Source organism: Trachymyrmex cornetzi, unplaced genomic scaffold (assembly GCF_001594075.2).
Source record: "Trachymyrmex cornetzi isolate Tcor2-1 unplaced genomic scaffold, Tcor1.1 scaffold608, whole genome shotgun sequence".
In the NCBI taxonomy this organism is placed as follows: domain Eukaryota; kingdom Metazoa; phylum Arthropoda; class Insecta; order Hymenoptera; family Formicidae; genus Trachymyrmex; species Trachymyrmex cornetzi.
The window spans coordinates 217507-234420 of NW_017299924.1; the positions used below are offsets into that span (position 1 = coordinate 217507).

General features: G+C 34.4%; 1 protein-coding gene across 6 annotated transcripts in view; it reads right to left on the minus strand.

Moving 5' to 3' along the window:
• Msp300 (Muscle-specific protein 300 kDa) overlaps positions 1-14560 on the minus strand; it is a 107814-nt gene extending 93254 nt beyond the window's left edge. For 4 of the 6 annotated variants that reach the window (XM_018516020.1, XM_018516023.1, XM_018516021.1 and 1 more), the window contains exons 1-2: positions 10514-10946; positions 9862-10093 (exon numbers count right to left, since the gene is read on the minus strand). In XM_018516020.1, the coding sequence (XP_018371522.1) occupies positions 9862-10093; positions 10514-10894 (613 nt within the window). In that variant the 5' untranslated portion in view covers positions 10895-10946. Of the gene's footprint in view, positions 1-9861; positions 10094-10513; positions 10947-14248 lie in introns of those variants that run through there. The other 2 variants (XM_018516025.1, XM_018516024.1) reach the window with 1 other exon arrangement.
• Positions 14561-16914: the final 2354 nt, after the last annotated feature.

Below are 16914 nucleotides of genomic sequence, written 5' to 3' on the forward strand. Positions count from 1 at the left end.
GCGGCTATAAAAATTACGTAGCAACAGGAAATCTCACCCATTGTGTATTTGCCACAGACGAAAGTTTATGGGTTAAAAACCAGAACGAGCGCGGACTGTCTCAAATATGTGTCTCAATTTTACGATAAATTTCCTAGCAAACTTGAATAAACTTTGAAGCTTTTTTATTTATAAATCGAGAAATGGAATAGATTGCAAATCGCACTTTTTAAATTAATTTTAAGGACACTTTATATTTAATATTTATTAATATTTTTTAATATTTAATATTATGATTTTCTGTTATTTTTTTCATTTTTATTATTTATATGGTAAATTGAATCTAAAATAATACATTCACAGATTTGAATAATCGGATAATTCGATAAAATAATTATGTTAATTGATTTAGAAATTAATGCATTGACAAATCCGGATTTATAGAGTTTTAATTTTAAAAACATTTTAAATTCGTTACAAAATCTATTACGAAAAATAAAATTAATATTAAAATATTCTATATGATTTAATGATTGTAGGTATATCATTTTACATAATTTAAAAAATAATTATAAAACTTACATGATATGTCATAAGCCACCATCCTATTTAAGTAATATATTACAGACATTACCAAAATTGACTCTCACTTCTTTAATTATTGTTTGCAAGTTTGTGCTATATATAGTCGGTTCTCGGCTACGATCGATTTATTTTTATGTAGCCGATAGAAGAAAGATTAACGACATAGCACAGATCGATAGGAAAACTTTGAACCAGAACGATCAACTCACGGAGGTCAGATCGCTTTCAACGTTCGCCACGCTAACCATTGCTTGTCGTGATGGTTCAACCGGTCGCACGAGGAAGAAAACGTAAATAGATGTTGGTCGTTTAAAGCAACCAGAGACAGTCGCGTGCCGTTTCGCGAACCATATCACGGATAGTAACTAACACATTGACTAAACGAATAGATTCATCTCAAACTTATTTGCGGAACTATATTGCGGAATTCATAGACTTCTCAAATTGTTACTGTTGTGCGAATAAATTACAGAGTTAGAACAAAACAAAAGAAATAAACGCCTATCATATATTGTAGCACTTAACACTTTTGCTATTTTTTGATTAAAACAATTTTGATTCTCATCATTGTAACGTAATCTTTGAGCATCTCGTAATGTATTTCGTTGATCGATTTTTGTTTACTTTTTAAAAAAAATAAAAACGAAGAATTTAAAAATTTTCTTCGTATGCAAATAGATATATATCTATGGAAATAATCTTATGATCGTATTTGTGGTCGCTGACCAATATTACGACAGCTATGTAAGACGACAGCATCTGAGATGTCCGGTTTTCAGGGGAGAGGAGGAAAAGGAATCAGTAAAGTGGGACAAGTTCTCGAGGATGAGGTCAGACGATGTCTTTTCGCATGAAACGGGATAAATTATGAAAGAGCGAAAGGTGATCAAACGAATCTTACCTACCTATAACTTTATAGTATATGTTATTTTTACTATAACTTTTCGTATAATTGAAAATTCCGAATTCATATATAATGTGTGTATGTGTGTGTGTGTGTGTGTGTGTGTGTGTGTGTGTGTGTGTGTGTGTGTGTGTGTGTGAGTGTTTAATCGAATTCATTAGAATACTTCGACGATTTATTGTGTAATTGTGGTGGCTTGTTAAATTTAAATAAACAACAATTGACACATATGAGTGTTTAAAAAAAGGGAACGAAGAAAGAACTTTGACATAACTTTGAATTTACTTCGAGTTAAATGGATAAGTTTAAGAATAATTACGACAATCACGTAATATGACAATATACGTGTACATATATTACTAACCATGTGATATGCTAATCACAGTAATATGACAAAATATGTGTACATATATTACGTTGTAACATTTGCTATACTTATATTGTTCAACATACTATAGATACCAGCGGAAATATTTTCATAGATTAGAATGATGCCTCTCTATATGTGTTCATGATTCAGCAACAAAAAATAAACGCGTTCTGTGGTAAAATCAATTTGAAGAAATATTTTATCGAGCATGTAAACGTAAAACGGAAATTAAAAATCCGCTTTTATGTTCAGTAAATCAATTATATTAGCTATTAATAGAAAACGAGCAAAAAATGTTTATGTAATGAAAAATGAAAATTTATACTTAAGAATTGTCGTCACTTGTATATAAATCATATGTCATTTGCGAAGGTCCATATAATGTATTTCATTTCGAGAAAATATTGCTCGACAATTATCGTTAAAAAATATATTCTAATGAATAATTGTTATAGAATATACGGTATATTAATTATGAACATTTAACTAAAAATCAACAAAAATAAGCAACATAAATAAGCAAAGAAGACTAAATTTAATCAAAGTACGTCTTGGTTCCTAATAATATTTTTGTGTCAATTTTACAATTTTTATTTTAAGCAATTATAGCTATAATATTACAATCACATTACTTTTTCTTATAAAAAAATATGTGATGCAAAATATTATTATGAAGACTATTCTTTATAATAATATAATATTTGCATCATATATACATATATTTTTTTATAAGAAAAGGTAATGTGATTGTAATGTTATAGCTATAAAACTAATATCCGTAATATAATTCTAATCTATATCTTTCAAACATTTTTCAACATTATGTTACAAAACTAGTAGTAACTATATTAGTCAACTATATTAGTTACTTTATTATCTCTTGATATATTCAAGAATTGCAATAATAACTATCTTTTGGCCGGATTTGCGAAATTATTATAGTCAAACGTTTTATTAAAGTTCTGACCTACTAAATTAATGATCACTATAAACATCGCTTAAAAACTAACCAATGAATCCATTGGTAGGAAATAAAAGTGGAATTATTAAAGTTTTAGTATAAATCTATTGTGTCGCACGTAAATTCTGCCAAACATTTATTTCTTGGTCATCGCTGAGATATCGCATTAATAATTTAGGCATATATATATATTTCATATATTCAAAGTTCCGAAAACATTCTTTGGTAAACAATCCTTTAAAATATTTAAACAATTATGCAAGGTTATCTTGATTATTGCGCTGGAATTCAGATATGTAAAACTTATTACATTGTTACGGTAAAGAAGCCTCTTTTCCGACAACAATCCGATCTAAGTAAGTCTGATCGTCAACCGTTGACCTACTTTGCGTTTGACCAGTAAAACTGTTTTAACGACTCAGTGCACCAATCGAAAAGCCAGCCCTGAGATGAGAGATAACCAAGCATGGCCTTGACATTCATACGATAACTCGAGCGATTTATCAGACGTACAAATATATCTATGAGTCTTTATGGAAAGGTGCCGTTTGGCATTTAATTTGAAGCTTAGCGTGTCAAATATTCGTTGATCGATATATTATATTATATAGATGATATTAATAAATAACCTGATAAATACAATCATGATGAAAACAAAAGTTATAACGTAGGGTATCTGCATGTTATATGTAAAGATATAAATGATAAGTATTGCGTATCTCGGTGGCATTGCTAGTTCTCTTATATTGAGAAAAAAGTTGTCGACTTGACTAAATTAGTTTAGTTGATCTTTGTTTCTTTCGTTGGAGAATGTATGTATTTAAATGAAAAATATATAATATTTTATTTACATACATTCTTCAACGAAGGAAATAAAGATGAACAAAACTAATTTAGCCAAGTTAACTTTTTTCTCAGTGTAATTAAATTCTTTAAAATAGAAATAGATTTTTGTGTAGAAACGAATTTGAACTTTGGAAACGAATGTGAAGTAGATTCTTCTTTAATGAACATTTTGTAAAAAATTTGATACATTGAAACTTTCAAAACTTCAGATCAAAATAGAATCACAAGAATTTCAAGATAGAACTCAAAGAACTCTGCTACAATTAGAACTTTTATTATTTAAAATCGAGACTTATTAATACGATTATATCGCTCTTCATTACGTCCCGGGGCTTTATATTTGCACGCGAAATTGTTTCTTAATTGCTTGACAATTGGTGTTCGTATAAGCGATGAGGTAAGCTCGCATGTTGTAGAACGCGCACGTGGCCTGTCAGGCAAACTATAGAAATCGCAGCATGTGAGAGTACTATGGAACGAACCCGACCGCAGAAGTTCTCGTTTTACTGTCATTAACGCGACGGACAATCAACCTTTCGCTGCATACACGCGTGAATATGTATATTTCGAACACGCGCGTAGGTGTGATATATTCTGTCACTAACAAGCCTGCTCCTCGAAATTTGGCACATTCGATCGATTCATCATCCGATGGAATCGTGACGACAGAATTTTACCGCAAACGTGCAAAAAGTCACTAACGTGTAAAAACACTTTGAATCGCATTCTCATCTTTAACTACTTGATCTTGAGGTTAATTTATATCTTTGTATCGGTATATCAAGAATATATTCGATTTTATTACATGACATTATGGTCGCAGAATTTCTCTTTCTTATTTCATAAAAGAACTCTAGGAGAACAAGAGAATGGATAAAAGATGTGGACTGAGATAGAAAAACAGCCTTGAACTGAGGTTCCTACCGTCATCATTCAGTATTATACCGCGTTACGAGCACGAGTTACGAGGCGCATTACGTTTTATACGCAGCTCGTCGTTAAAGCATATGAATGACAAAGTTACGCAATGATCCCATAAATGATTAATTTATTATGGGGATTTTTTAATCCATTTAGTTCGACAGATGTTAAAAAGATTATTTCTCTAAACTTTGTTGCATTTTATTTTCCAGAAAAAGATATCTTTGCTCTACGATTATTTTTGTATCAGCGATACAAAGATTATCATACGATTAAACTTCGATAACTGCACAGCATTTGTAAATTACAAAATTTTAAAGTCCAAACAGTTTAAAAAAATTAAATGAGTTTGATTCTGCAGATCTTTTAAGAATTGTGCAAGACTTGCAAAATACACTTTGCAAAATGCAGTTGTCAGTTAAAATTAATGTATCACAATGCGTGAAATCGCTGATTGAAATTAAATAAATCCGTAACGCACTAAATAATCCTACATCGAGATGTCCTTTCAAATATGAAATACATACGTTGCGTATAATCGATAATTGCAATTATTGAATCTATCAACAACTGTCCGAAGAGTATTCTTTTTATTGTGAATATCGGTACTCGAGTGTATATACGAGAATTTCCGCTGCTTGATGAGAATGTTGCAAGCGAGTCTCGCCAAACAGTGTGAACGTCGGAAGTATCGAGATGATGAGAAAGATAACAAAAGAATCTCGACAGCAGGCCAAGATACTTGTTTTCTCCAGGTCAAGTGACACCTGTACCTTTGATCTCGGCGATGTGTGCGTCGTACTCGCTTCTGCTGCGCACGTACTCGATTCTCGCGGCGACATTCTGGAAGCTCTGATTGCGATATTCGGCGTACCACTCCGCGGGCGGCCGTTCGTCCGCGCCCAATTGCTGGACTCGAGGACTGCTGCTGCTTCTTCTCTGCGATAGGCTCTCTTCCGAGGGGAATCTCGTGAAAGAGGTGACCGAGCTGGACTTGCTGCCGTGACTCTGCACGCCATGACTATGACTCTGATAGGCCGAGTCCTCGAGGATGTGCTCCTCGCTAGGAGTTCTGCTTGATTCTGTCAAGACACGCTGCTGAACAACCGCGGTGTTGCCGTTAGTACTACCCGAACTGATCGCACGTACGCTCTTCCTCACGGTGATTTTTTCAAACTTCACGACCTTAGCGCCGTCCAGCTCGCCTTCCTCCACCAATCGCTCGAAACTTTCCTCGAACGAAGAATCACTTGCCCTGGAAGACGGTCGCCGGTGTGTTGGAGATCGCATAGGTCTGCGCGCGTCCGAGCCTTCCAGAAGATCCTCGGTGCTGGGACTACGTCCAGTCGACCAGACCTGTTCGAAAAAACTCACCCGGTCCCTCAGCCGGGTACCACGTGGCGTTCTCGGACTGCCGCTACCATCGGCGCCGCCACCACCGGGGCTATCTACCCTCGGCGGTGTTGGACTACCTTTGGGTGGTGTTGTCCGCGACATATTCGTGTTCTTTTATCTCATTGTTTTTGCCCAAGAATCATCAACCGGCATGTCACTGAGTCCGCAGATCAGTCCGGTTCTTCCTTCTTCCCTTCCCTAATTTTCCGTCCTAATTTTATGCCCGAGAACTCTTCAACACCTGTTCTCCCGACACCACACCCCTTACACTAGGTTGCATATGCCGCATTCGCGACACCTGCTCCGTTTTAATGACTGTCAAGAGCGTATGAGTATTTACAGACGCGTCTAGTCGTCCTATCAATCGAATCGGCAAACTTTAACCCTGCTTGCGAGTATATCTCGAGCTGATTTTCTGTCAGCACCCATAATAGCGGAGTGCGCACCTACGTATAGTTTGCGTTGGAGGCGCGCGCATGGAATGCACGAATACGGAATGTATACGGTATGGCCGTGCGCGACGGGCGCCGGTTCGATACTACCGGCCTGTCGAGACCTCCTCCTTTGGTCTCCTCCACCTCGTACCGCCGCCATTCCCACTTGCCCGACGATGATGACGCGACGTGGCGCGACACGGGACAATAAGTAATGCTGGTACCAAAGACAAACACGACCGCGGACCCTCTCCGAAGAAAAACTCGCGGTCCAGGGGTCCTTTTCCCGTTCGATTAATCCCTCTATCCTGCCTCTTTCTTAACTCTTTTGGCCCGCTCAACTATTTACGATGCCAGCCGACAGATTGACTAGCTCGTCGACCATCAATGCGGTCGCTTCAGGTGCTGCCTCTCTCACGAGGGGAAACTTCGAACGACTCGAATTAATCAATGATTATGCGGTTATAAAACGTTGTTGTGGCATGTGGATTTGACATAATGTATAGAGAATAAGGAGCCTTTTGATATATAATAATAAATATGTAGAAGTTTTTTTCTGAAAGTAATATATATATTTTACAAGATTATCTCTTAAAAATTTTAAATTCTACAGAGAACAAGAAATTGAAAGAATTACTACTAGAGGAAAGTGACAGAAGTTCATTAAGAGCTTTAGTTGTTTTTCCTATAGAATCTTGTTAATCCTTACTAAGTTCGAGTTAAAATATAGTGAGATACATATCAGCATCAGGAGACGAAATTAGAGTAGTCTAAGTCCGTTTGACGTTGCGGCATAAAAAAGAAGATTAAAGGTCTTAAAAGATAAAAATATACTCAAAGTTGCACCATACAATCCATAAATCTCAGGAGGAATTGATTCAAAAATTTAAATTATACAGGAATAGGATGATTTTACAACAAAGTATTTAAAAAATTTAGCTAAATACAAATCTAAAAATCATTTAGATCATCAAAATAACTATATAGGACGCTCAAATCGATTAATAGAACGTCAATAGCTTTTTGCAGCATTGCCCATCATACTTGATATTTCTACGTAATTATTTGGATGGTCCAATAAAATTATTTTCAGATCTGTGTATCTAATTAAATTTTTTAATACTTTAGCGGAAGTTTTTTTCGTGTATAGTAATCCATTGCAAATATACCTCATTAGTATGTATAATGTAAATATGGGAATATTCAAATTACATCACGCGCGTAGTTAAAGCAACTAAGTGCGTATGAGCGATAATCATATGATTAGCTGATTATTTCGCGGATTAAAAGAATTATTATGTAATTGTCCATAGTCATGTTACTTCTAGCAAGCAATCTTTTTTGCTAATAATCGATGTAATAGTGCGATTTTCTTAACACGATCATTAATGTCACGAACAACTCATCAGCTCCATTCGCAAGCATCGTTCTGACATATTGCAATCTACGGCAAAGCGGTCCCCACGATTACAGAGCATCCCGCATCTTAATCGAGCACGCGATATCCAGCGTGCGATCATCAACTTGTACATCAAGTAACCTAGCGCTGAATTTAATTGGCCAGCGAGACGTCAATTTCATACACATTTATCTCCCTGAGTCGTGAATTCGTTCACATAAGCCGCGAGATTTATTAAGTATGCATGAAGCATGCGCAAGCACGCGCTACAAATTTTAATGAGCGTGTTACGATCTATTAATACCCAAACTTCAATTGACATCATTTCGTCAAAACATTTTGAAACTTGGTAGTAAAGGATTTAAATAGCACTTTAAATATATAAAATATCACATCATGAAAAATAACTAAATTTCTTTAAAATAGAACTTTTTTTATCAAATGTTTTCTAGAAGAAATTTAATGATATATTTGAACCGACCAGGTCGAAGCATTTCTGGGACATTTTGTATGTATGAATCGAGAACTTTGAACATTGTGTTATCAATCTAACGAGGTGATTCGTCCAATCGAGGCCGACAGCCGACAGCGAAGTGTCGCTGACAAGAAAACTGAACGTAACGATTGCGAATGGCGCGGCAGGTGTTCGTCATGTCTATTTATAACTCGTTCGCGTCTTCGCGGATTCTATCCTATTTTCCCGTGCACCACAGTTCGATTCGACGAGTATGCGAGATGCACGACGCGACGTCGCGGTCCGTTGCGCAAGAAGCATAGACGAATTACGATCCTGCAAATGCACGTACCGCAAGTAACGATGCGTCTTCCTTCTATATTTTTTGCGATCAATTCAGATCTGCAAACATGGAAATCCGATTTCCAGATCTTCTGTACAAGTATATATACAGGGTGTCCCGCAATTATTTACATAGCGCTCTTGTGTGGATAAAGCAGACTAAATTGAGTCGAAAAGTCCTCTACACTATTTTGCAATTTTTGCAATAGTTAATAAGATATTAATTACTAAAAATTGCCGAATATTGGTTTTCAATAATTTTTTACTCGAGTACTATAAAAACTCTCTCTTTTCAGAAAAATAACAAATGACAAAACATTGTTTATTTTCTTCTCATAGAGTTCTGAGAATTTTTTCAGAATTTTTTAGTACCGTATTTTCTCATGTTGATTGCTAATATAAGGAAATGCAGTATTAAAAAGAGTTGATAAAAAATTCTAAAAAATTTCTTAAAGCTCTGTGAGAAGAAAATAAACAATTTTTAACTTCTTAATATTGTAAACAATTTTTATCTCTTGTTGTTTTTTCTGTAAAATTGATAGTACTTGAGTAAAAAATTATTTCAGATATATTCGGCGATTTTTAGTAATTAATATCTTGTTAATTATTGCGAAAATTAATACAAAAAGAAGACTTTTCGACTCATTTTAGTCCGTTCTATCACTTTTATCTACACAAGAGCGCTTTGTCAATAATTGCGGGATACCCTGTATAGATATATATTTTTGTTTCTAAAAATGACTAGTATGACTTATAGTTTCTTAAAGATACAATTTTTATTTTATAAAGAAATATAGAAAATAATTAAATATAGAAAATATTAAAATAATTTTAATTTTATTTATGATGAGAGATATTGACTTTATTATTTTTAAAATACTAAGGAACCACATATTTCATTCGCGTAAAATTCAATATATTAATTTCCGCAAAATATCAAGGTTAGCTTGATCAATAAAACGCAAGAAAATTAAAGAAGAAATAAATTTCTAATGATATTTCTCCCTAATAATGGAAATCGACAAGAATTTTACGGTTTTCTTGTGATATATTCATAGACACGATACAGAATCTTAACATTTACATCATAGTCGAAATTTGCGTGAGCAACATCAATGCTTTGTGATTTGAATCGCGAGATAGTCTATAATTAAGGGTTTTATAGGAGAATGTGAGTAAGGATTTAATGATAGTCCATTGGGCGCCCTGTGACGTGACCAATACGATTTCATTGCAAAACGAATCGATTTCTTCGGCTTCATAAAACTCACCCTGCAATTGTTGAATGGTAGCTTGGTACTCGGCGAGTTTTTCATCCACGTAATCTTGACTCTGACTGGCAATGATCTCGGCTGTGCTGGGACCGCTACTTTCTTCGTCCGTCTGCGTATGATCTAAGGGTACACCAACATACTCGTAATCCCCTGGTCTGTAGGGTGCTATGAGATATTCCGGTGGAGCGCATGGTACCGGTGATGCCGAATCGCTTCTGAAAGAAGTGCTCTGCAAGTTGAGAAGAAATACATTTTAGCAAGTCTTGCGTTACATGCTGAGTTTTTGCTGCACATGCTGAAATCTTTGTCAAAAACTTTGACAAAAGCTTCATTATTTTTTTATTAAATTTTACTTTAAGTAAAGTTTTATTTTTTATTTTATTTTTTTTTTTTAAGAAGGAGAACAGAGAGAAAATCCTTTAAAACTACTTATGAATATTTTAATTATTAAGAATGACTTCCAAATGTGTATTTTTAATCTATTATATCTGGATGCACCTTTTGCACTAACATGATTATTTGTGTTACAATTTGGATTATAGACACTCGAATCTAAATAACCTTACGAGTACTGCAACACGCAATGTGGACATACGTCTACGATACATTACTATCGATCTGTCATCCTTCGTACTACAACAACACATACCTGCGTCGGTATGAATGGCCTTGGTGCTTGACTACCCGTAGGAATCGGCGAAGGCCACCGTGGCCTTGGGCACTGGATGTAACCAGAAGTCGGGCAGCCGAAGACGGGCGACATCCCGGGTGAGATTGGCATTCCGATCGGCACCGGACTCATCGGATGCATCATTATTCCGGGATAGACAAGTGGTGACAGAGGATGAGCTGGATGGACTGGAGTCGGAGGTCCGCGGATGCGTCCTTGCGGATATGGCGATGACGAAGGTGTATATGGCGAAGCGGGTCTGAAGGGACTCGGTGCCCTCGGCGCATTAGATCGTCCTGACCAGCTACCCGGAGGTACATGACCTCCTCCGGGTGGCCTCGACGGATGCTGTTGCGACATTTTGGATCGCTTCAACTGCTCGCCGTATCGTCTCGTTTATAGGCTAGCATCGCTATAAGTAAGATAGTATCAATTGGTCTTTAATTATCTGAACATCAAATAACAACAGAATCATCGTGCTCTCTCGGTTGTCTTTCTCTCAGTTCTATATACAATTCGTATTAATTACGCATTTTCGATTGCAACAATCGCTTATATATGTTTATTGCTAATTTTGTCTATCATGGAAAGAACAATTTTGCTAAAAAGTGTCTAAAAGCTTAGATATATAAATCTGAAAATAATTTTATTGGAGACCATCAAAATAATTATGTCAGAATGTCAAGCATGATGAGCAATGTTGCAAAAAGTTTTAATATTCTAGCAATCAGTTTGAATATTTTACATAATTATGTTGACGGTCCAACAAAGGTTGGATTTTCAGATCTGTATTTAGTTAAAGTTTTAGATGCTCTAGCAAAATCGTCCTTTTTATAGACATGACATTTACACTAAATAAATGATAATATTGTCACGTTACCTCATTATGCGCCGATTTTATAAGTTAAGATAATCCTAATATTAATCGATTTGATCAAAAAAATTAGAAATATAGTTAATTATTACTTGACTTATTTTGGATATATTTGTCAATAAAGTTTCAATTATGTTCTATATTAATAAAGTAGCGGAATATCATTCCATTGAATACACAAACATTTAGAACGATTGCATTTTAGAACGAGATACAATCTGGCGTTTGATTGACAGTAATCATTTTTAGGAAAACAAAACGTCCACAAATGAACTTTAAGAGACTAAATGAACTTTGGTTCGCATAATAGCGTCGGCTATTCGACATGGCACATGGCCAAAAGTTTCTCGAAATAGGTGAGTACGTATGTACCTATGAACTCTTGCACACTAATGCGGAAAGAAGGTATCTACGTATAATTATCAAAATGTCAGAGAGAATGTAGGCACGCGAGCAAACGAATAACGAGAGCGATATATAATAAACAGAAGTCATGGCGCCAATCAAATAAAATAATCAGATTTATTTCAACCATACGTAATTTAGATATAACGTTAATTTCAAAAATATCTGTCAGTTATAACAATAAGTATATTCTAATAGGCGCTTTATATTTTCGAAAGTATATCGAGAAACATTTCGACAGATTTCGGTCGTAGAGTTCGTTGATACCAAAAATCTTGGCAACTGGAAACAGCAGTCTATATCTATTCAATTTCGGCCAGACACATCGAATTCGTCACGCTCTTCTCGGCCATAATTACCGTTTTCATATTTGCACGTACATATTTTTTTAAAGGAATTTAGAAAAATGTTTTCTTCTGTATACAATTATTATTTTATTATTATTAGATCGAATAACAATGTTAAGATTTTCGAATCGCTTCACTGTTTTTTGCATGTATGTTTCTAACGACTCATACACTGGCAACGAGAGATATTTCTCAGCCTCCTTCCATTGTTTCGCCAAGTCATTTACGTGCCGTAAAGTCGAAAGAGGAAGTCTGTGTGCTCTTAACGCGTGTAGACGAAAAGTCTTAAGCTTTTTAGCTAGATACCGAGTGTAGGCCGGCTAAATATAGCGCTATTTCTATTTTCGATCAGCACCGCGTTTATACACGCGCCCGACGAGCCGGCAGGTATATTCGCAATGACTGCGTCGGATATTTCGGAAACTGACACGAATATTAACAGCTGTAATCGCCCATCGCGGTCGTGCCGGTTTGACCATACACGTGGAGTGTGAACAATCGCTTCACTAATGTAATCCCGAAAATATATCCCGTCGATATAATGGTCAATCTCGTAAGTAAATCTTGAAAGGTGTCATGATTTTTTCGCGACCTGCTGTCGTTCGAGAATGATTTTCAACTGGTTACATTCCAAGAGCGCAATTGGCATAAACTATAATGTAAAATATGACGAACTTGAGACTCCAAAGAAGCATATTTCCATTGTCTAGATCTTGTAACAAAAGCGTAGTGCTAGTTTGTAATTTAACAGTAATTTATACTATTCTTTGAAAGTTTATGAGAATCTGTCCGGACATTCATTATTTTCTACGACACTCGGTTTGTACCTCATCTATGTACGCGCGTGCATAATATACATCTGTCTGTCATAATTCCAAGATATGTATTAGCAATGTAAAATATGAAGAACTAATAGAATAGTAATAATTGAAGCACTAATTTTGAAGAATATGGTAAAAAAGGAATATAGCTAAAGTAATTTGTGATCGATCCAAATCTTTCTAATCGATAGAATTATAAACGTCAATGTTAGAATTGTGATAGCAGCGTTTTGCTCGCTGTTTAAAACACCGAGATCTTGATCCCGGTCACGCAAGGCAAAATGTAAGCCAGGGAGATCTCAGTCAGATCGCTGGAAAATTTAGTGCGAAGACGGATCAACGAGCAGTCGAATATTAGCGACATACTGGATCCCGTGGACCTCGGATGCTGCGTCCAAAAATAAGATCTCTCTGCTAAATTGATGATCAGAAATAGTTGACGTTCGGAATGGATGTGGCTGATGGAATTGTCCGGTTTGTCAGTCAGTAATTATTATTGGTCCTGACCTTCATCAACCCCGACATCGGCGATCATGCTATTAACGCAGATTCTACGTACTGTTAAACAAGCTTTGCAATGACTCAACTTTGATGCGTACCAGGTTTATTCATTGCACTTCGAGAGCATCTCAAGTTGATTCGTTAAAGTTGACTTTGTATGTATAAATCGTTATGGATTATCTGTTTATATTAAGTTCTTAGATGAAGCTAGTAATTCAAAATTTTTTAAGAAAGAAATCGAAAAATGTTCTTGGCTTGATAAAAAAAATGTATTGAAAATTACTCTGCTCAATATATATGTAATTTCACTTTCAACTTTGTTTAGCAAATTTTCATTTTAATATGACAAACTTTTTATATCGATTTAATAATGCATATGACGTGAAAATTGACACACTACTTATTTTATTAACGTCTATCATGATAGAACACAAACAAAATTCTCAATATCATAAGTAATTAACTAGATTGAAATTACTACGATATGACGATTAATAAAATTTATGAATTACGCAACCATATGTAAACCATCACATGCTCAAGCAAACAACACCCACGCGAATTGCAAATACACAGGACATTCCAAAACTCTTAATCATAATTTTAACAATATAAATTCTTTATTTTACTTGCTTAATTTGTCAAAAATCTGTTAACTTTAAATTTGGTAATTTCCTACAACTCCAGAAATCGGACTTTCAACACTATAAATAAAGTACTACAAAAATTATGATTGAATATCTTGGGTACACGTAACACAAATTACCGGCAAATCCAGGAAATTCTTGATACGTTTCAACTGATGATCTCAATGGCCGATCGATTCTCATTAATTGAAATTAAATTCTACTCCGAAAAACACACTTTGTTGCTCCGCGATCGTTGGGGATTCACTACGAAATTTGCGGTCAAGGACTGATCATCGAGCGAGAAATTTGATCGATATTGGTAGATCGAGGTAAAAAGGTGAAAGAAAAGAGAAATAAAGAAAGGAAGAGAGGACAATTTCTATGTCGGATCTCGCGACGCGAACCACAGAGAGACTGGTCCCGGCGCTGGATCATCGATCCAGGATGGGCGTCGACTCTCTCTCTTTCTCTCTCGCGGACCGCATTTATATTTAACTTTGGCATCACTCGACATTCGACTTAACAGCACTGCTCGTCCTTTACTCCTCGCCCTCCAACAACGTTGCCCTCGTTCTCACCTCTTGTTCTCTTCTCTTCTTTTGACGGGCTCGCTTCTTTTTATTCGTTCCATCCTGTGTTGTGGACGCGGGTGCGAGGTGCTGGTGCCACGCTATTATCACCGATGAGCCAACGGCTATCGCTCATCGATAAATTTGGTCGTTCATTACGAAAATATGTCCAATGACGCGCAACTGAATAACGATCAAACGTACTACTTGCGGAAACGATTTTACGGGACGACGACCTGATCATGCATCTTCCTTCATTAAGGTGTAACAGAAATGTGTTAGATTCTAGACATGATATTTCCATTGACGTCAAATAAGGTCATGTATGAAATATAGGAAAATTTGCAATATCGCGATATTTTTGAATAATATAACTAATTATTTTTTATTATAATATTTCTTATTCTTATATATGACTTTATATATATATATATATATATATATATATACATATATTTATATACAAATTTAATTCTATGTACGTGAATTTACTTAATTTATTGATCAAGAAAACATTACAACTAACAAAAATGCAGTATAAGTATAATCATAATAAATATACAATTTGGCTAATGAGAAAAATTAGTTAATAAATTGTTAAGAATATAGCGCATTAATAAACGTATATGTATATATGTAATTATTTATCTTATAAAACACAAAAACGATATGGTATACTCGTCCAAAGTGTATTACACATTCTTACTTCTTTTCTTTTTAGTATTGTTAATATCAAAATTGAATCTCCTTTGTTTCAATTTATTAGAGGGAATGGCCCATCTCTGATCTCTGATATAACCCAATTACAGGAACACAGCTAGCTGTATACGCCGAGCATATTAAACCACGACAGCATTCCTCGGTCACGTTACACTACAATTATAATAATGTATTACCCAGTGAAAAATAACCGTCAATTCGATATCGAATCGACGTCAAAATCATCAATTCAACATCGAATTGACGATTCGACGTCGAATTGATGATCATTTCTCTGGCTATGCAGCAAAATCTTGCGTGTAAATGTACAAATTGCGTTATAAATATGTACGTTGATGCAATATTATATTATTGTATAAATAGCTAAAATGATAAAAAATTTAAAATAGCTAAAGTTATAAAAATGTATGTACACGATTTTTATATGTATAAAAGAAATTAAATCTTAATACAATTATACTATTACTTTCTATTATACCTACTCGTTCAAGCATAGAAAAGCATACAACATCAGCATCCATAGAATTAGGAGCAGCTATTATGCTATTGACATCGATCGTAAAAATCATTAAAGCGAGTACCAAGTACTTCATTGTAATGGAGAAATTTGCTGCAAATGTTTGATAAAAAAAAGTAAATTACAGTATCTGATTGCATTAGATTAATAACACTTGAATGTACAATACGATGTAACAATATTGAAAGAAAACTGTAGTACATATTTTTCAATGTAATTAGCATCGATACGCGCGCGTACAAAACTTTATTCAAGTAAAATAATATTAACAATAAATTAGATACCGAAAATTTTCAAGACTCCAAATGCATCTAACTTTAAGAAAACTACAATTATATGACGGATTTTTGTAAATTTATAGAAATGTGTAGATAATTTTATTTGAGAAATTGATAATAATTGATAATAATCTATCAGTAGGTTTATTTTTTTTGTTTGTAGATATCTCGGAAAAGATATAAATCTGACCATTTAGTTGATCTACATTTTTTATCTGCACAAAAACATTTTATAAATATGATTTGGTATGATGAAACATTTTTCTATTGATATTTATTTAAAATAAATTATTTAAAATTTTTTTCTTGATTTCAGAATACAAAACTTTGATCAAAAGATAAAGATTCAAAATGATTCAATCTAGTGGAAGCAAAGAATATATTTTTAATTTCTAATTGGAAGTTTTTCTATTATAAAACTTTTCCAAAATTGTAAAATATAAGTTTAATTTGAACATACAGTCTAATCTATTTCGTATATCAGCAAATATTAACATTATGAAATTTTTACATCATTGTGAGTTTCATTTATACCTTATACATAGTCTGAATATTGTCATACATGTATATTATCAAAAAATTTTAGTAATTGTCACACAAAGATAACGTGCAAAAATAGTGACTATGTCAAGTCTTTTAGACTAGTCTAAGAATCTTCAAATCTCTTACTACGCAAATAATTTTTTATATTTTATAGTATTTATATATATATATATATA